At 36.6% G+C, this 22,326-nt stretch overlaps 1 protein-coding gene across 1 annotated transcript; it reads left to right on the top strand.

The window, feature by feature from the left end:
• Positions 1 to 1,196: 1,196 nt before the first annotated feature.
• Positions 1,197 to 22,326, top strand: LOC106050337 (carbohydrate sulfotransferase 15-like). The gene is made up of 8 exons (XM_056021241.1): positions 1,197 to 1,595; positions 10,473 to 10,658; positions 12,532 to 12,754; positions 15,746 to 15,877; positions 15,974 to 16,133; positions 16,809 to 16,977; positions 20,408 to 20,555; positions 22,142 to 22,326. The coding sequence occupies exons 1-8, from the start codon at positions 1,473 to 1,475 to the stop codon at positions 22,324 to 22,326; spliced, it is 1,326 nt and encodes a 441-aa protein (XP_055877216.1). The 5' UTR covers positions 1,197 to 1,472.

Raw genomic sequence — 22,326 nt, 5'->3', positions numbered from 1 at the left:
AAAATCCGATTATTTGGACCGAATTCTAAATTACCGAAACAATTATGTTACACAGAAAATATTTGTGGTTATTAGTACCATGCATTGCTATGAAAGGCTACTTATATTTCTTTAACTTTTTAGTAATTTAAAGGCAGATGCACCAGCTTGAAACAGACTTCATTACATTCAATGTCGCAAAACAAAATCTTGTCAGTGATCAGGCGTTGGTCTTTGATCGGTCCAGTTTTATTTAATGTGGTAAAGCTAGCTATCGTAATAACATTAACTATTGGTGAAGAGGAGGGCTGTAACTTCAGATTCTAGCTTTTGTGAATTTAGATTTACCCGATTATTTCATTTTCACGGTACCCATCATACCTGGAGATTGACTCTTACATGGGAAGTCGCTAGATGGCAGACCAACAAATACACAAGAGGGGGGGCAAACAAGTGCACAAGAGGGGACAAACAAGTACACAAGAGGAGGACAAACAAGTACACAAGAGGAGGACAAACAAGTACACAAGGAGAACAAACAAGTACACAAGAGGAGGACAAACAAGTACACAAGAGGAGGACAAACAAGTACACAAGGGGGACAAACAAGTACACAAGGGGGACAAACAAGTACACAAGGGGGACAAACAAGTACACAAGGGGGAAACAAACAAGTACACAAGGGGGAAACAAACAAGTACACAAGGGGAGGACAAACAAGTACACAAGAGGAGGACAAACAAGTACACAAAAGGGGACAAACAAGTACACAATGGGCAAACAAACAAGTACACAAGAGGGGACAAACAAATACACAAGAGGAGGACAAACAAGTACACAAGAGGAGGACAAACAAGTACACAAGAGGGGACAAACAAGAACACAAGGGGGAAACAAACAAGTACACAAGAGGAGGACAAACAAGTACACAAGAGGAGGACAAACAAGTACACAAGAGGAGGACAAACAAGTACACAAGAGGGGACAAACAAGAACACAAGGGGGAAACAAACAAGTACACAAGAGGAGGACAAACAAGTACACAAGAGGAGGACAAACAAGTACACAAGAGGAGGACAAACAAGTACACAAGGGGGAGATATACCACTTAAAACGAAACGCATTGCTTCACATAATACTTGCTCGGATAACAAAAACCAACATATCCGTGTTCACCTTTCAGTTGCAAATAGAGAGCGAGGGAAGCGAATCTAGAACAAATCGCGCTGCATGAATTTTTAAAAGTTTTTATGTAATTTTCTATTTACATGTTTCGGATGTTTCCTTCTACAGGACGACGGGGGATTGCAGCGGGCAGGGTATGAACCCGGGATCATCGAGACAATCGATCGACAATCCGAAGTACATATCTCACGTTCAGGCAGCCATCCACTTGTATTGATACGAACATTGGTGGTATTTCAGAGGATCTTCAAGACTTAAACATAACAACTTATTTTTGCAGCCAAACATAATATTTTATCTTACAGTTCATGGATATGGATTTATCAAGTTTACGACTTTCATTTAGCATTTGTCTTATCAGTAGTTTGATATTAAGTGTTTGCATTCTAATACTCTTACACGGAGATGTAACACTTATGAAGTCAATGAAGGTAATTTTTAAATTCAGTTATCACATAGTTGAGCGTCACCTGCAGCAATGTCATTGCAACGTTAAGGCACGAAACGTGACTTTGTTTCTTATTTGCTTATCATGTAAAGTATTACTGCTGAAATATTAGCGCCTTGATGCTTTCAAGCAATCTTTCGTTTTCTCTTAATCTGAGGCAGTGGCGTAACTAAGGGGGGGGGGAGGGGGGGGAGAAATTTAAAATCCCCCCGGGCCCCCACCCAGGGGAGGCCCCCAAATGGGTGTCCGAAATTTATTTGTAAATATATAAATTAATATATTTGATTGACAAATAGTGTCAACGGGTGTCTTTTTTTTTTTCAACATTTACGGATTAAAAATTTATCACAAAGACTAAACCTAAATCTAGGTCTATCAGTACGTTGACTTTGTTGACATTTTAAAAATATTTTTTCCCACAGAGATCAAAGTTTTTTTTAAAGTTAGTTTTACATTTTAAACTTTGTTGCCACGAATAAAACTGCACGATATACAGCGAATTCCAGGTATCTTGTTACCTTTACTAATAATAGATCTAAATGGCGAGTATTTTATGGCTACACTAATTAACCTTGAAGCAAAATTTACAGAATCGAGTATAACAGATCTAAAAGTTATTCTTAATGATGCTAGAATAGTCCATTATTCGGGTTTGGCGTCTATAATTTCAGAATTAAACTTCACTCTCGAGTTATTACCCCTCTATTCATCTTTCCTCAATCCAATGGAAACTCTATTTTTATTTCCATCTAATCCTTTTGCTTTCGCACAAAACATAAACAAAAAACAATGACGTAATATCATATAATATTAGCACATCCTTCCTTTTGAAGTTATTATCACACCCTTCATTTTAAAGTTCTTAAGAGTGATATCTACTAGCAGGGCCGGCCCTAGCATTTGCGGGGCCCTATGCGAAACGGATCGCGTGGGGCCTAGTCTGGGTAGGGATAAGCATAATGTCAATATTATTTTTTTTAAATTAGAAATTGGCCTACTTTCGTCTTTGCAATACATTTTTATCAAATGAAAGCTCGCAATGCCACTTTTATTTATAGGCACCCCAAAATGTCAATTTCGTCTATTCTTCAGGAGATTTGAATAAATTCAAAAAAGTTCAGGACTTTATCGTATATTTTGCCTTTTCATGAGATTTCCTGGAGGCCCTGGAAAATCAGGAGGTCGCGAAAACCCTGTTATTTTATATACGTTATAATGGTTTAATTTAATAATGTACACTTAGAATTAGCGCGCATCCTATGAAAGTGCGGGGCCCACTGAGACCGCATAGGCTGCAATGGCCTAAGGCCGGCCCTGTCTACTAGGAACTTTAACAATTCGTCCACTTCTGGTTGTCTTGACTGGCACAACAAGTTCTCTAGACGTTGGTCTATAACTGTCTGTTTCGTTTGTTCCAACATTTTGCAGTTCATTGTCTCCATCGGTATCATAGTACCCAGAGATGTCTTCATCGAAACTCTTATTCATAAAGCGTTGATTTCTTCTGTATGTTTTTCCGTTTGTCTTTATGTTGTAAGATCTGGGTGCTGAATGTTTTTTATGACAACTGCTTTCTGCCATGTTTGACCTAGACGAACTCTCCGACAGAATAATCTTTAGGTAGTTTTGCTTTTGCATTGTACTTCACTTTGCTTTTCATCTGTCGTTCGTTGAGTAATGTCTCTGCATTTTCAGCTACCGATGGTTTCAATAGTTTGGGATCAGTTGGAATGATTCCCTGAGTCTTCTACTCTTCATCAGTTGTGATGGTGAATACGGCAATCCGCTTATCGGAGTATTTCTATACTCGAGCATAACGAGATATGGATCTTTTCCACTTTTGTATGCTCTGAATCCTTTTGCTTGTGCACAAAACATAAACAACCAACAATGACGTAATACCATATAATATTAGGACAGAATCTTCTTCATGCAGTGGAAAATTAAGAATTTTTTGCCTATCTTGAATTCTGGTCAAAGCTCTTGCTCACAATTAATATAGTTCAGAAGAAACTACAAAAGTCTGGACTGCATATACGGGAAGCTGCTAAAGAAATTAGTACCCTTTCATGCTTTCTGCAAAATGATGAGAAACTGACAAAAACCCAATCCATCAAAAAAGCAAAAGAAGATAGTGAATACTATGGATTCCTTGTAATCAAAACAACCAGAAGAAAGAAAAGACTTGATGGGAAGTTGAGTTCTAATGTTGGAATGTCAATAGAACTGCAATTCACACGTGTTGCGACAGAAGGGCTGGACAGATTTCATATGGAGATGAAGGGCAGATTGCAATGGATACCTTTGGGTTTCTTCTTGAACCAAGACACCTGTTAGATGTAGACCCGCTTATGACAAACTGTGCTACTTTTCCTGTTTGTATGATAAAATAAATGGAAAATCGCTTTTTCAATGATGTCATTGATGCACGAGCACTTTTCATCAACAAACCAGTAATGCAATCACCAATAGACATATTGAGGAAACAGGCTTCATATGGGAATTACGTGTGCTCAAACTTTGCGACCTCCTCCGAATACCGCTAACTCAGGCCACTTCCATTACGTCATGTGAGAGATCATTCTCAAAGCTCAAGTTCATCAAAAGCTATCTCAGGAGCACAATGACACAAGAAAGGCTTATCATGGCTTTAATGTTAGTGAAGTCACAAATACTAGAAAGTATCGATGTAGTTGATGTTATAGATGTCTTTGCTGCACAGAATGCACGACGTGAAGCGATATCAATTGAGATTTGTCACTTGTGCATTATTTAACAAATAAACAAAGGTATTTTTCATTAAAAGAGTCTTGCTTACTTTTTGTTAAGTTTACTGATATACTGAACCAATTTGATTTGGGGCTTATATATTTTTGCGTACATTATTCCATGTCATATGTCGAATGTCAAAATGCAAGGGGCCCCCAAAGAGGTCAATCCCCCCGGGCCCCCAAATCCCTAGTTACGCCCCTGATCTGAGGAATACTCTTTACAGATCCTGAGACCCTCAAAGGCACCTATGTACTTGTCAGAATCTATTTCTCTATTTCTGCTTTTTACAGGACAAAGAGTCTGGATATCCGGTAACCAGAAATGTAAAAAGCAATAGCAGTTTTAAGTACTTAGAGACACTTCAGGACAGAAGAATAAAAAGTAAAGTAGAAACATTAAACAATGAACCATAATTTACACATAGAAAAAACTAAACCTAATGAAATCTCAGGAGAAAAAAAAAAACAAATATAGAGACACTTTTCTTATTCTATACGCTTGATAAAATTCGTACAAGTGCTCTTTCTTCTCTAGTGCCATTAGAGAATGGAATGGGTTGCCTGAATAAGCCAGGAAAAAAAGCGACTTAGCAGAGTTTAGGTCATTGATTACATGTAGGCCTATGCAATTTGGTAAATCATTTATGTAAATTAAAAATAGTAGCGGACCTAAGATTGTTCCTTGAGGTACACCTGAGTTTACTGTTATTGGTGTTGATTTAGGGCTATTTATTATTACAGTTTGTTCTCTCCTTATCAGAAAATCCTTAATCCGTTGATGCAATGGACCATCAATGCCAAAATATTTGATGTGCTTTTGTCTCTCTCTAGTGCCAATATCAGGCTTAAATTTTGTTAAACGTTTTCCTTTGGCTTCCATATGAAAATATATCTCATTCTTTTTTATTTTTATGTTACACTTTGGGCAGAGGTTCTAAAACTGTGGTAAGCGGACACTAGGGATCCAAGAGACGACTGTAGGGGGTCCGAAGAAAGTTGAAAATTGTATGCAGTTAAAATAGATTCTTCTCTAAATGCCAGTTTAACCAATCAGATAATCTGGATAGCAATCATCTCGCCCATTACTTCTATATATGTCTATTAGGAACTATTGTATGATGACCTAAACCAAATTTTGAAGACATTCTATACTTGGATATTAGCGCGTAGACTAACTCAGATCACAGATGAATCCATACTAAAACAGGAGCAGCTTATTGAAGTCTTTTTTTTTTAAAAAAAAAGGAACTTAAAATCAATGTTTGAACAAGTAGGCCTATACCACAAGTTCAAAAACATATTTCAAATGTATATCCTGTATTATGGGCCATTGTACAAAAGTTGTTGACTGCTTTCCCATCTTCTTGGTTTGGTAGAACAAGAATTTAATGCCGTAATGAGCCTCAACAAATAAAAGAAACCAACTAGAACTTTGTGCTGAAAGAGATTAGCGGTTTATATTTACAAACATTGCACAGGATATAATCTAAATAGTAAATACACTCGTATAATCTCAGCACGTTTATCAAAGTCAGCATTTTATAATGTTATTTTAAATAAAAGTTAAAATTTCAATAAACACTCCTTCAATATTTTTTTTATTTGTAATGTATATATTAAGTAGGTAGCTTTTTCACTTAGGGGTCCATTGACAAGTTTTGGCTATATAAAGGGGTCCCCGGGTAAAAAAAGTTTGAGAACCTCTGCTGTGGGATATTTTATTGTTTAAAGAATGTGAAATGGGTCCTAAAAATTAAAAAAATTATATATACGGTATACCGGTACACTGAATATACAGGGCTGCCAACACTAAACACAAGTTTCGTTCAACGCCAAACATAAGGGCCACGTACCTCCGGTATAAACTTTTTCACAGACATCAATATTGATTGCATGGTAATGGTGCTATGTTGTTTTCTAATGATTTTAGAGTTGTGACAGTTTCGATTTTTTTTTTCGTCATATTTGACAATGTACACTCTTAATGTGAGTTAAATTAGCGATTTACCGAAAGATTCAATACATTTTCGAGAGTGTCATTTTTTAGCTGAGTAGCCTACATAATGGGTGATATAAGTTAAGTCTGTGAGTGAGTCAGTCTAAATAAAATAACATTAGTGAGTCACTGAGCCTATATATATAGTCTATGGTTAACACATAGATGCGCTTCAGAAAAATGGGAGTGTTCTCTCCTTCTCATAGACTGAATATTCTTCTTACGAATACGATTGTATATATATATATCCTGGGCGTAGCCAGGATTTTTTTTTCGGGGGGGGGGGTGGGTTTGGGGGGATTTTTTTCTCCCCCCCAGCCCCCCCCCCCCCCCCGCAAAAAATATATTTATATGTATGTGTGTGTGTGTGTGTGTGTATAATCTTTATTACATTCTGACCCATCATTCTTTCGGAAGATGCTTATTGTGCCCTAGAATAGGTTCTTCCTGGAGTTAGTGGGAAAATTGTAGACTCCCCGTCATTGCCAGCAAGGGGGTCTGGGGGAGCGTTAGGAGCCCGCCGCCAAGCACAATTTCTGGTATTGAAAGCCAATAAAATGCATATTCTGAGGTATCTACAGTGCATTTTACTGCTATTAAAAAGTTTTATTTCAAAAACTTAATGTGCTATTCTTACTGACTTAGACCCTCCCGCGCCGTTCGGCGCATTTGCCGTCAAGCTGTTTCCACAAAAATCTGTCACTGGTAATGTCTGAAGCCTCTTCCCACCTGCTCTGAGGACCTTCATGAATGTGTGCCGCCGAGTTGTACTAGGATGTCATCGCAACTCTTCTTATGCGTAATTCATTTTGTCGGAGAACATGTCCCGCAAACCTCATGCTCTGTCACAATCTTACTACGGGGTCGATTCCCAGTTCAGCCTAGGATTTCCTTGATTTACACCCAATCTCTATAACTGACTTCTAAAATCTGTCTTAGCCATCTTTGATGAGCCACATTTAGTGTTTTCAATTTCGGCACTTTATTAATTGAGCCCCGCCACTGGTAGAAATGTGTAACCTCTCTTGAATACGCTCTTGGAATTAAGTGACTGTAGTTTGCTTTAGATTTTATATCGAAAAGTTTTATCGTCAAAATCACCTGTTGGGGGTTTTAAACTAAAAATAAAAAATCTCTGGAGTTATGAGTTTTTTAAAAATTCAAACCCCCATTTAGCTACGGTCATAGAATTTAGTAACTGTAGTTTGCTTTAGAATAATATTGAAGATAGATGTTTTCCACATCAAAACGATCTGTAGGGGGATTTTAAACTCAAAACTGTCTGGAGGGGTTTTAAACTTTTAAAAAAGCCATCTGTATGAGAGGGATTTAAACTCAAAACCCCCAATTGTCTTGGCTACGCTCAAATAATTTTAGTGTGTAATTTGCTTTTTTTATATTGAAGAGGTATTTTTTTTAGCATCAAACCACTCTGAAAGGGGGGGGGGTTTAAAGTTTAAACTCAAACTCCTTTTGGCAACGCTCATAGCATTTTGAGTGCGTAATTTGCTTTTTTCTTACATTGAAGATGTATTTTTTAGCTTCAAATCCCGCTTGCGAGGGGTTTAAACTCAAAACCCCTTTGGATACGCTCATAGATTTCTGAGTGTGTAATTTTCTTTTTTTATATTGAAGATGTATTTTTTAGCTTCAAACTCCACTGGAGGGGAGTTTAAACTTAAAACTCCTTTGAATACACTCATAACATGAGTGTATAAATTGCTTTGTTTTTAATATTAAAGAGGTATTTTTTACCTTCAAATCCCGCTGAAGGGGGGTTTAAACTCAAAACTGAGTCAAAACCCATTTAGCTACGCTCATAACATTTTGAGTGCGTAATTTTCGTTTTTTTTATACCGGGTATTGAAGAGGTATTTATTAGCTTCAAACCCTACTGAAGAGGGGGTTGAGGTTAACTCAAAACCCCTTTGGCTATGCTCATAGAATTTTGAGTGAGTACTTTCTTTTTTCATACTGAGAGGGGGTTTATCGTAAATTTTGGAGTGGGTTTTAAAGTCAAAATCTTCCATAACTGTGCTCGTGAAATTTGAGGGATTGTCGTTTGCATTTTTTTTGTTTTGTTTTATAGAAGAGGGGAATTTAACTGCGAAAACCCCTGGTAGGGGGGGTTTAAACTCGAACCCCCCTGGTAGGGGGTTTTAAACTCAAGCCCCCCCTGATAGGGGTTTTAAACTCAAAAAAACCCTGGTAGGGGGGTTAAACTCAAAACCTCCTTTGCTGTGCTGGAGCAAGTGATAGTTTAGTATTAAAATCTCACCTAAAATAAACAAAATCAAAGCAAAAAATCAGTCACTTAATTCCGTTCCCCCCCCCCCCAGGGGGGGATTTCATTTCGGGGGGGGGGGGGTTGAACCCCAAACCCCCCCCCTGGCTACGCACATGATATATATATATATATACACATACACACACACATATATATATATATATATATATATAGCCTATATATATATAGGCCTAGGCTACTAACGCTACCTCGCTGTTACTCAGAGCTTAAAGATCTGCAAATACAATTGTATGATTCGCTACTCTCAACTTTATCGGTAACATCTTTGATAGCATTTCTCAAACAGACCAGCTTAGCAAAACAAAACAGATAAATATAACAATAATGTGTACAAATAAATATTGCAGTATATAATACCTTGTGTGGGATATATCATGTTCTCTAGTAATAATGGTAAGTACTAGTAATACTAGTAGGCCTAATTAGACTACAAATGACAAGGTCCACAAATAGATACTAACCCCCGGAAGGTGGCAAAGAACTATCTCAAGTAGAATTTAGTTTATGAACTATCCCCTCCCCCTTTCTTTTTTTTTTCTATCAAAGTCTCATTATAATTTAAGTAGAGGTCTCATACTTAAATCTTATCTATCTTATAGATTACAGACGTTACTTCAAAATAGAATTTACCCCATGTTATGTAAAGGGAGAGTGATCCTTAAAGGATTACGGGCACGACACGGCCGAAATTGTGCCGATGTGCCTAAACTCAAAAACTCAAACTCAACTCAAAAAAAGAAGTACAATTAAGTAGAATGTGCACACACTAGCTTTCATAATGGACATTTTCACGGTAAAATAAAAATAAATGTCAAGGACGCTAACTTGAACTAAACTGTTGCCAAATAATTAAGAATTGAGCTCTACTTTTAATAATATCTCAATTTGTAGCAGTTGATCTTCAGATCTCATTTATTAGCGCTTGTTATTTGCCAGTTGCTTTAAAGTAAGTCCTAGAGTGAAAGTCTAATATATACTTTATATTGAACTTATTTATACATGTACTATAATACTATAATTGGAAGGACTTTGAAAATTTGATTATGCAGCGCAAAAAAAAAATGCTCACATATTATTATATCATCATCATCATCATCAAACTCCATTAGAGTGAGGGCTTGAGAGGCTCAAATCCTCTCTTGCAAAAGCCCTGGACAGAAACCCTGCTGTCTTGCGTAGTGCATGAATGTCGCCATACAGGTCGAGAATTTTGGGTTTCCCAGACCTGTCGAGACGGAGATCAGCAAGTCTGGGGCAGTCAAACAGAATATGAGGCACGGTTTCCTCTTCTTCCCCGCAGCGAGGGCACCGTGAATCGAAATTTGGCCATAGCCGCGAGAAATATGAGCCAACAGGACAGTGGCCTGTCCTGCACTGTGCTATAATAGCTTGCTCAGGCCTGGACAGCCTCCACCATGGGGAAGTGCGGTCAGGGCGCCTCATGCGTTCCCAGACTCCACGGGCTTTTTGGGACTTGTCCCAGCACTCAAACCACTTTTCCATTTCTGTTTTTTTGTATTATAGCCAGGGCTTGATGAAAGCTTACAGCCTGATCAGTGGGTGGAATTTGCCCTCCCTGGTGGGCCAAAGAGTCTGCGATTGTGTTGCCAGTCACATATTATGATATAGATTATATATCTTTTAAAAAGGAGTTTACCAGCTTTTCCTTTATTTTGTACACCGGAAACACCAAAAAACTAGCTATTTATAGTTTTTTTCTTCAGCCCTAAATAAAAATCTCCATATTTAATCATACGGGACTTATGTTATACATTGTTATCACAGTTTTCTTATCGAAACAAGACTCGCTTTCATTTCTATGAAGACACTTTGCCTGCAAGAGACTCTGCTGAATTTGCACAGGAAGATAAAAGAGATATTGAAAGTAACTCCACTGTGGGCGAGTACAGCGGCATAGATACGGCTACTTACTATAGAGGCGAAAATATTTCAGATGATATTCTCTCCATGGTAAGATGATTTCTATCTATCTATCTATCTATCTATCTATCTATCTATCTATCTATCTATCTATCTATCTATCTATCTATCTATCTATCTATCTATCTATCTATCTATCTATCTATCTATCTATCTATCGGTCTGTCTGTCACGCTCTCCAACATGATGGGTTGTCTCGTTCTGGGTGATGCGAATGTTACCAGAACCACGGGCCTAGAGTTTTAAAGTCACTCCTTTGCTTATATTAATATCCCGTAAACAAGACGCATTAATCTATCTATCTATCTCTCACTCTCTCTCTCTCTCTCTATCTATCTATCTATCTATCTATCTATCTATCTATCTATCTATCTATCTATCTATCTATCTATCTATCTATATATCTATCTATCTATCTATCTCTCTATCTATCTATCGGTCTGTCTGTCACGCTCTCCAACATGATGGGTTGTCTCGTTCTGGGTGATGCGAATGTTACCAGAACCACGGGCCTAGAGTTTTAAAGTCACTCCTTTGCTTATATTAATATCCCGTAAACAAGACGCATTAATCGCTATAGAAGCTACCACAGAACTTTCACGCAGTTTCCACGATCATGTACAGATAGCGATTGAACCATGCTTCTACTATAGCTACGTAGAAGTGTTGTATATAAAACGAATTTCATCATAGTGACATGTTGTGTTGTTTTATGCTAGTATAGGTTAAAGCGAAATGATTAAGCACCTTAGGAATATCAACAAAGTAAAATACAAATACTTAAATTACATCTATCTCGACAAGACTAATTAAATACTTGAATCACAATACTGAATTCACATTAAATAGTTTCTGTAAAATTTCTTTGAAAAATCAATCTAATAAAATGAATTCGAAGAAACCAAATGAGCTACAATGGTATGTTCGCGTCAACTTTTATAGTCTCTCGCGAAATTGGTGTATCCTCTATTAAGCAAGCAATTGTTTTCCCTATATTAGCACTGCATTAACCTACTATCCACTGCCGAGTACAGACGTAGACGGCGAAAGAAAGTCTAAAACGACCAATAGTTATGTTTGTATTGTTTTGTTTTATATATTTAGGATGTTCTTTCGAAGTTGAAGATATCTACTTCTTAGTCCAAGCCTCCCACAGGACGATGGGGATGGAAGCGGGTAGGGTATGATCCCGGAAAAATCGAGACGTCCGAACGACAATCCAGCGCGCATACCGCACGGCCAGGCAGCCAGTCTGCGCTGATATGGCAAAATATGTAGGTTGCAGAAGAAATACTGCACTCCCCATGAATCTTCGGGCTCGACGACAAGCCTTAAATAACGTTCCCGCGCATGTTTTTGAGTGAACAAGATTCAAGGCAAGGTCAGCTGCACAGTGCCTATTTGTCTGGTAATATGACAGGTACAGATAAAATGGATGTTTTTAAACGTGTGTCCATTCTCTTCAAACTAGTGTTGAATTGAATACTATATTGAGCATCTTATTTCTCAGATGTAGTTTATCTTTCGCGCAATATATGTGTGGAAATAGATGTATATGTTCTTCTCCTGCATATTACCAAGTGAAAAAAAAATGCTTCCCTTTTGCAGTTCATAAAAATATGTGAGTAACATGCTTCCCCTAAACAGTTTTATTAACATATGTTTTTTCACCCACTTCCCATTTTTCGATGAAGTTGAAATTTTGCATAATTATTTATAGTTGATGAGAATATATAAATAGTTACTCATATAGTGGTAATTAATTTTTTTTTGTTATATATGGAAACAAGGGAAGTTATGCCTACATAATCGAGATACATGGCAGTAATTCTGCGTTTCTTTCCTTTAGATAATCTTTGTTTAATTTAAATTATTTTACTTGTTTATATTTATTTCGTTATAGAAACCACCTACATTTTTAAAGAATTACAAAAACCCATGCTGGTACGAACAGATTGGAAACACAAGCAACCGAACGCTCAAATGCCTTCCCTATTTCTACGTCATAGGAGTTGACAAATGTGGCACAACTGATTTTTGGCATAGACTGACGAAACATCCTGATATAGAGACTCCCGATGGTGTCCTCAACAAAGAAACCCACTGGTGGTCGTGGCGACGATTTGGTGAGAAATATAAATTAAAAAAAAATATATAATAATAATAATAATAATACCACTACCCTCTGGCAAATTCATGAGAACTGGGGAAAACCTGGACATGGATCAAACGATTTTCATAGAACTTTGACAGTTGATGTATATCTTTCAGACGATAATTACTACCTAATTTGCCACGTTGAACAAACTCCATCTTGACCTTAATAATTTTTATATAATTAAATTTGGTCTTGAAAATCTTTATATTAACAGACTTGTCTTATCTTATCTTATAAGATACAGACGTTACTTCAAAAGAAAGAAGATGATTACGTCCTACGCTTGTCCCTAGGTCAGTCTAGTCTGAGGATATTTAATAAATAGAGGCTCTGAAACATTTTGAGTACCGTCTTGTAAGTCTGGATCTGTAAGCCTATCATTTGAATTTTACATACTCTGAGTCAAATTATACATTCTTTTAACCATGATTTTTTACTTAAGGATGGGGGAATTGGGGCGGGTTAAAAATATTCCTTATTTTTTAAATAATTTTTAAATACATCATCGGGCTTATATTTTTATGGAACACTAACAGAAAGGAAAAAAAAACTAACAAACAAATATAAATAAAAAGATTACGAGTATTACGAGTGACCTAGTACGATTTATACAAACTATTATACAATATATTAGTATTTCTTTGCATGAATAAAATCATAAAATATATAGAGTCTATATATTTAGATAAACAAATGTCAGCAGATCTATGGCTTAGCCCGCTCAGTGATGGCCTACATCCTACACTCATTATGACAACAAAGGGAAGCTCTAGCAGAAGTCAAACAATTAATGACAAGGGAACTCACAATAAAAAAGATGAACTCTTTAGAAAGTTCTTTATTGCTAAGGGAGTTTGTTACAATAGTGTATAGGCCAACAGGAAGACACTGTGATTTCTGTGGTCATCAAGGGGAACCCCAAGTCATGTTCCTTAATAGTGTGAACAAAAAAAAAAAAGGGTTATATTCAACATACGTTACATTACATACCAGATGTTACCTCTTTTACGCTTCACTCTTTTGTTAAAGGCATTACGATGCAATAGCAAAATATGTAGTGTGACAATTAAATCATATATAGTAATAATAATAATAATAATAATAATAATAATAATAGGGCTTGTATTCGAGTCCGAAGATTAACGAGGAATGCAATATTTTCGGTGGATACACAGCCACAGCTGCAACCTACATACATTTGCCACATCCAGACATAATTATTTTCCGCTGTGGTCGGTTTAGATTTTCTTATCGCCATCTACGCCTGTCCTCGGCAGCGGATTTTCTTTTGGTCTCAAATGTGTATCCACGGCCTTTATAAGGGATCACCAGCTGTCTCGTTCCCAAGCCGCCTGCAGCCAGGTGCTCTCTTCTATGTCAGTTAAAGTAAGTTAACGCCTAAGCTGGTCTGTAAAGCGTTTCCGTGGGGCCTCTGTTACGTCGACCACCTTTCAGCTCACCAAAAAGGACTGCCTTTGGCATAAGTTCGTCCCACATACGGGATAAGTGTCCTATTCAGCGTAACTGTTGGACAACAACTTAAGAAGTACCTCTATACAGTCCATACCGGCTTTCGCAAGGACATCGCTGTTTCTAGTGCGGGAAAATATACATAGCTCTTTAATTGTAGTGAAATTATTACGTATTTATTCTAATAACCAAAATCTAGTAATTGGGCCACCATGGTTGGGCCTTTTATTCTTTTCGTTCAATCCACACGATTACGTCATCAGCAATGAGAAGATATGGGAAAAAAAAAGTTAAAAGTTAAAAGAAAAAGTAAAGTTTCCATTTCAGAGCTTCCGATCTATGGGAATAATGAAGTAAAAGTCGTTTGTTTCTGTGGCACACGGTTAACGAGGGTGTCATGTGGCCAGCACAACGATCAACCGCTTTTACTTTTCTCCTAAAAATGTCAGGTACCCATTAGAGCTGGGTGGACTCAGAGGCGTCCTAAAGATCCCGAAATAAAAAAATCTTCATCAGAACTCGAACTCAGGATCCCACGGTTCGGAAAAGAAATCGACAACCGTCTTGGTAACGCTTCTGGACGCCTCCAGGCAACGTGTGAAGGACTAAATATCTCCAGCTACCTGCAAAAATCATGTCTACCAAGCAGTGGGTGCTCTATAGAAGCCGTCTAACGTTCCTCAAACTCTTTAATGTTGCCTCTGCTCCATGTTGGTAAAATGTTTTACACGTTTCGGATGTTCCTTTAGCGTTGATGATAATTTACATCCTATCTCCAACCTCTCGCAGGACCACTGGAGATGGCAGCGCCAGGGTATGAACCCGGGACCATCGAAACAACAGTCCAGCGCGCATACCACACGACCAGGCAGCCAACTAATGAGCTTACACTGGCAGGTCTACCTTAAAAAATAACCGTATTTTGCTGAAGGCTGGTAAGGATAATATAGAAGCATTATGTACCTTTCGACAGCTACGCTGGGTCGGACACTTATCCCGAATTGGGTAAGACCGCATGCCAAAAGCGATCTTTTTTTTTTTTTGGCGAGCTTAAAGGAGAATGGCGTAACAGAGATGCCCCCAGTAAGCGCAAAAAAGATCAACTGAGTCGCCATTTTGCCCTCACTGGCATAGAGGAAAATAGCTGGCAGCAGATGGTCTCTGAAAGAGACAGTTGGAGAGCTCTCACGAAGGCCTCGGGGGCACACATTTGAAGTCCAGAAAAAAAACCCTTGTAGAAAAAAAGTGCTGATGACGTAAAAAAAAATAGAACTCCGTTGGAAAAGGCTTTGTCTGCATCAGTTGTGGGAAAATATGTAGGTCGCAACTGGGTTTGCGTATCCATGTGAAACACAGCACTCGTCCGTAATCTACGTAATCGAAGACATTGCCATTATTATTATTATATAAATACTTTTTTTTAAATTCTAATTTACACTTGACACTTTATAAAGTATACAAAACGAATTCCACTCCTTCTTATCTACAGGATTCGATATCTGGATAGAAAATAAACCTATAGAACATTTCGATTCCTATCTCAAGTATTTTGAGCGCCCTGCAAGAGAGATGGAGAAACGTAGTCAGCTCAATAACTCACAGCCGTGTTCCCTGATCACAGGTGATGCTACAGTGTACTTGGCATGTTTTAAATATGAGTTGGTTGCTCAAGTTTCGACTTTGAAAATGATCTCTCTTTCTCATTGTTTACTTACAGGCGAAGGTAGCCCAACTATGTTTTGGGATTTCACTGGTTGGGATAAAATTCCACAGAATTCAGGGAGAAGTGCAGAAACTGCTTTGCTTACCCCTGATTGTATAAAACATGTGACCCCGCAGGCCAAGCTCATCGTCCTATTTAGGGAGCCCACGAGGAGGTTTTTATCACTTTAAAAAATATTTTTTTACAAAGCTTATATCAACTCACATTGTCTGTCTGTATCTATGTCTGACTGTCTGTCTGGTAAAAAGCTTGTACACCAGGCATGTCAAACTCATTAAGGTATATGGGCCACATAAAATATTACAATGACATCAAGCTGGAATTTTGCACAATTATTTCTTTCCCCTGGCAACACAAGAAGCAATAAAAAAATTGAGAAGGTCTTTAATTGTGTTTTTTTCAAAACATTAGCTGCGTACTTAAATGATATTCCTCAAGTATCAGACTTACCTCTAGTTTATAATTTTGCATTTAAAGAAATCAATGCCGTATTAGGCTGACTCCATGGAAAAGAATAAAAAGTTGTTTTATTTCGAAATTTGTTCTACGGGCTTCAGCTGCTTCTATGGATACGTGTGTATTTAATTTAACTTTTAGACAATACATACCAGGCTCTTCGTTTAACTAATTGAATTCGGGAAATAATAAATATTGTATCTTTCATTGAGACTCAAATCCAGAACATTGAGTAACCAAGTGCTCTCTACTACTGAACCACACATCTCCAAAAGCAAAGCCCCTACAAGAATAACAATTACCCAACATAAGATCGAAAAACAAATATGAGTATCTATTTTTCTAATTAGAGAACTAATTCTTCACATTGCAGGGTATACTCGGATTACTTGTTTCTAGATCACTTTAGAAGCTACCACAACACATCTGTGCAGAGTTTCCACCAGCACGTGCTGAGAGCCATCGACATGCTTCGGGCATGTTTCTCCCGTCATACAGAACTATTTTGTCTCTATAGTAAACAATTGCACATGAATATCCCGGTAATACCTTAGTTTCTTTTTTACAAAGTTTATTTGTACTCTGTCAGTCTGGTAAAACGTTTGTACACGTTATTTCTCCGACACCCAATCTCGGATCAAGCTTAAATTTTGCACACGTATTTTTTTACTTGACAACACAAGAATCAACAAGGTTACAAAGACAGTTTGTGTGGAAACACAAACTCAAAATCGGCCCCCGAAGTGGTCCACCCAGGGAGGTAAAAAGCCGGTATCAATATTTTCAGAAAGAACATCAGAATTAAATTATGACATAACTAATGACATATAATGAATTTCTAATTGATCTAATTGTTTTGTAAAGGGTCAATCTCTTATTTAAATCCTCCAAAAAAAAAAAAAAAATTCGTAAAATAATAAAAAATTCCTTTAGTTCAGTGTCTTCTTCTTTTATTGTAACGCTTTGGTTCATGAGATAATATGTAAACCAACTTATTAATTATTGTTTTAAATTATGCCCAACTTATATGCATAATAAATAGCTTTTTTTCTCTTAAAAAAAGTAAACATTATTTTTGGGTAAACTAAGTAGTTAGTAAAACAGAATTTACATAATGTAGCAATACAAATGTTCAAAAAAAAAAAAAATTAACAAAAAGTCTAAAACCATTTGCATAAATGTGTTAGGGATATGTTTAATAAAGAGCCTCGCGAATTTGTTTCTATTAATAGCGAATAGTTGTAAAAGTAGTGTATTTTTATGAAAAATCTGCTTGCATAAGTGATTTAAAAAATTAGATTTTAGATTTTAGAAAAGAAAAAAGTAGCCGTTGCATCAGAACTTTGAATGGACTAAAATATTATGATGTCAGATTTTCACTATCTTTTCTAGTTTACGAGTTCCAAACGGGACGGACAGACGGACAAACATTTCACACAAAACAAATAGTGTCTTTTCCCCTTTCGGGGGCCGCTAATAAAAAAAATTAGTCAATTAGTTATTGGTAATTAGTTATTTTGTTTGGTATCTCCAACAAAGGAAAGAAATTAAATTTGACTGTAAGGTCTAGTGGTGGTGTAAGCTAAATTAGTCACCTTTATAGATCGCCGCTCTAAACTGAAACAAACAATATATATCTATACAATCTATTCTAGTCATAAATATCTCACTAGTAGAGTGTTAGCACGTCGGCCCGAGAAAGCGTGATCTACTAGTTCGAATTCAGGTCGTTTCCCCAGCCCCCCCCCTTTTTTTTTTTGGAAATGCGCTAATTCTAGGTGTAAATTATTAAATTATAACAGATTTCCCGCGGCAGCTTGATTTACCAGGAGCTCCTGGAAATCTCCTGAAATTGCAAAATATACGAAAAAGTCCTGGAAATCTCCGGAAATTATTAAAAATTATTTGAAAACTCTAACAAATCTCATGAAATATAAAGACGAAAATTATCATTTTGGGGTGTCATTCAATATGGAAAACGCCAATCCTACGCGCGATAAAAAAACACGGCATTATGCATTAACCGTAATTGTGTAATCTGGTGAAAGAAGCTTCTCGCGCTTCATACTAATGAAGAAATACTTGAGGTCAACAATTCTCGTAGATAGATTGAAACATTTTGGTAATTCTTGCTATTGAGTGTGATCTATGTAGGAAATAAAATTTGTATGATATACTGCATGGCTTCGCTACGTGCTAGGCTCGGGAAGTAGTTCTGTACGTAGTAAAGAATGAATAAAATGCAAAGACGAATTTATTTTCTAATACAAACTCTTAAATTTCACTTATTATCCGTATCCCTACCCAAACTTGGCCCCGCGAAATCCATTTCGCATAAGGTCCCAAAACGATTAAGTCCAGCCCTGCTATTTTTGACGGGTGAATACATAGTAGATTACTTGTTCTCCTCCCCCCCCCCCTCTTTTTATCGCCTCTAAAACTACGTGGGGTAGAAATAAAAAAGAGTGATCTTTCCATGACTTCTTGGTCACAACGGTTAAGTCCGGACCCGCTATTTTGTGACTGGTGAATACTACTTGTTCTCCCCCCCCCCTCTTTTTTTTCGTAGGGAAACTCTAGTTCGACTTGCAGAAATAAAAGAGTGATCTTTTCTTTACTTCTTATCAAAACTCTTGATCCATGAAGAGAATTGAATTGTCATGGAATCCACATATTGATGAAACTACAAAAAAATCAAACAAAGCATTAGGATTATTAAAAGAAATTTCTATAAATCAAATAAGAACATACAAATAAAATGTTATTTAACCTTGGTTAGGCCAATAATAGAATATGCATCCTCCGTTTGGGACCCTCAACTCAAGAAAACATTAAGAAACTGGAACAGACACAAAATAGAGCAGTGAGATTCATAACAAACGAATTTTCACATTTGACTAGAGTAACACCTTTAGTAAAATCACTAAATTTAGAAAGCCTTCAGGACAGAAAACTCAAAAGTAAAGTAGCAATTATACATAAAACACTGAACCATAATCTTCAAATACAAAAACAAAATTTAATAAAATACTCAGAAAGACACAAAGATAAAGGCACATTCCTCGTCCCATATGCTAGGACAAATTTGTACAAATACTCCTTCTTCCCTAGTGCTATTAGAGCATGGAATGGGTTGCCTGAGCTAGCCAGGAAAACCAGTGACTTGGCAGAATTTAAGTCATTGGTTAATATGCATGACTGAATGCATGACGCGTAGGACGTAATCATCTTCTTTTTTGAAGTAACGTCTGTATTATATAAGATAAGATAAGAATTATATATATAGATAAAGATTACGTTAAATTCCACCCAGATATTAAAATCCACCCAGATATTAAAATCCACCCAGATATTAAAATCCACCCAGATATTCCTTTCTTTCTTCCCCCTCCCCATCTCCCCAACTAGCCCAGACAAGTGATAGGATCATAGCGTAGTGAGAAAGTTAAAAGCATGAAAAAACGCTAAACAAAAACAATTGGTAAAAATATTATTAATCGCACAGATTTAATGTCGTTGCTCTAGATCTATAACAAACTTAATTACATTGTTCTGGCTAGTATCTTGTGCAACTTCACTGATATTTCATTAACTATTCTACATTAGCCAAAGACTTTCTACTACTGTAAATGATACATTTATTCATAACTGGGAAATCTGTCTCGTCTTCTTATCCGTTGCTACTTATGTATCTCTAATACTAATTAACATACTTCCAAGCTATCGCCATATTGCTCTTCTTCTTCGTCTATTCTCTCCTACGTCATTCGTCTGTCTCACTACGTCACTACTTTTACCGTCGCTAAAAACAATACACAATTTATTTATCTACCAAAACTAATATACTCTCTAACTACACTAGTACACAACAACATGACTGATCCAAACTAATAGATAAAGTTAGACCTTCGTATAAGCTTTGCTTTTTATTAAAAGTATTTTTTATGTTTTTCTTTTGTTCCTACCAATCAGGTACGACTCGTTGTTGGAATGTATGACATTTTCTTGGACAAATGGTTGAAAGTTTTCCCCACTGAGCAGATTCTCATAATCAGAAATGAAGATTATTCCAAATTTACTCTAAACTATCTAAACACTACATTCAACTTTCTTGGTTTAAGTAAGTAAACTAGTTACCTTAGAAATGACTTTACTTTGATGTTTATTTATAAGGGAAAAATAATATTGAGCTTAAACTGTGGATATTAACTTATTGCATAGACTGATATTATACTTGAGAAGGCACAAACATGGCTGCCTGGTCGTGCGGTTTGCGCGCTGGACTGCCGTTTGGATTTATCGATGGTCCCGGGTTCAAACCCTGCCCGCTCCCATCCCCCGTCGTCCTGTGGGAGGTTTGGACTAGGTAGTAAACTATCTTCAACTCTGAAAGAACATCTGAAACATGTAAATCAATCCTGATGTGACAAAAATGACCAAGTTAAAAAAAAAAAAAAAAAAAATATATATATATATATATATATATATATATATATATATATATATATATATATATATATATATATATATATATATATAAAATAATTAATTTAAAACAAAGCTTTTCTAAGGGGAAAAACTTCAGACTTACAACAAATTCAATAATGTAGTCGTTATTTCCCTTTTTCGATATCACATAAAATAATTAATTACCGATAATTAATGGGGGTGCTGTGGCTAAGCGGTATAGCGCTTGGCTTCTGAACCGGGATTTTTAAGTTCGGGATATTTGAGCGCCTCTGAGTCAACCCAGCTTTAATGGGTACCTGACATTAGTCGGGGAAAAGTAAAGTCGGTTGGTCGTCGTGCTGGTATGACACCCTCGTTAACCGTAGGCCACAGAAACAGGCGACCTTTACATCATTTGCACATTAGATCTAAATATCTGAAAGGGGGTTATTACCAGGACATTCTGAATTTTTATTGATTTATATTTTGTTAGTAACAATAGATTATTGTTTAAAGTTTCAACTTGGTCTAGTAATGGTGTGGGAGAGAAAGAAATAGCGTTTAAATTTAGGGGAAAAAACATATTTAACTTTACGTGTTAACACTGTAGATTTAATTTCCCTTGTTGGTATCAAACAAAATAATTAATTACCAGTAGCCGTAGTTTGCCCATCACAGGTGTTAGATCTACTACAAATTAATTACATAATTGATTCAAAATAATTGATGCAATTTTAATCAATATAAGCTTTGTTTTAAAAAAGTATTTTTGTTATGACACTCTCGTTAACCGTAGGCCACAGAAACAGGCGACCTTTACATCATTTGCCCTATAGATCTAAATATCTGAAAGGGGGTTATTACCATATTACCGTATTACCGTAGGCTAAGTAAGATTTGTTATACCTATTAACCTATATTCATTACCTATACAGACGATTGTTTAAAGGGGGATAATAGCTATAACTAACATAAGAACGACATCTATGATTATGTTTCCTGAATGTCATAGTGTTTTAAAATGTGATGTCCGGTCTATTTTGATTTTCAAACAATTGGTTAAAAAAAAAATTCTATATCACTCAAACTTATCTGCCCTGTTTACTTTTTGACTGTACATGAGTCTTGTTGAATATACCCGACCCTCGCAGCTCTCTGTTTTGTTTTACATAAAGTTATAAGAAAGACAACAGCAAAGCAAGAATACAGATTATATGTTCATAATTTAATGTTGTATTTGTATCTGAACTCGTTTAGAGCCTTTATCACAGAGCAAACTCGAAGAAGTGGAGAAGTTATCTCGACAGCACGAAACAAAGAAAGTGAAAGATTATGGACAGATGATGAACGCAACCAAAGCCATCTTAGATAAGTTCTACTTACCATACAATCAAAAACTAGCAAAGAGATTGAACGATTCTAAATATATGTGGATAGATTAA

This window comes from Biomphalaria glabrata, chromosome 1 (assembly GCF_947242115.1).
Source record: "Biomphalaria glabrata chromosome 1, xgBioGlab47.1, whole genome shotgun sequence".
Taxonomy (NCBI): Eukaryota; Metazoa; Mollusca; class Gastropoda; family Planorbidae; genus Biomphalaria; species Biomphalaria glabrata.
This window is presented reverse-complemented; position numbering and strand designations above follow the sequence as displayed.

Excerpts from the sequence above, each read along its gene's own strand:
- LOC106050337 (XM_056021241.1), top strand. The coding sequence starts at position 1,473 with ATGGATATGGATTTATCAAGTTTACGACTTTCATTTAGCATTTGTCTT. Across the intron at positions 16,978-20,407 it reads AATTGCACATGAATATCCCG|GTACGACTCGTTGTTGGAAT; the intron begins GTAATACCTTAG and ends CCTACCAATCAG. Across the intron at positions 20,556-22,141 it reads ATTCAACTTTCTTGGTTTAA|AGCCTTTATCACAGAGCAAA; the intron begins GTAAGTAAACTA and ends GAACTCGTTTAG.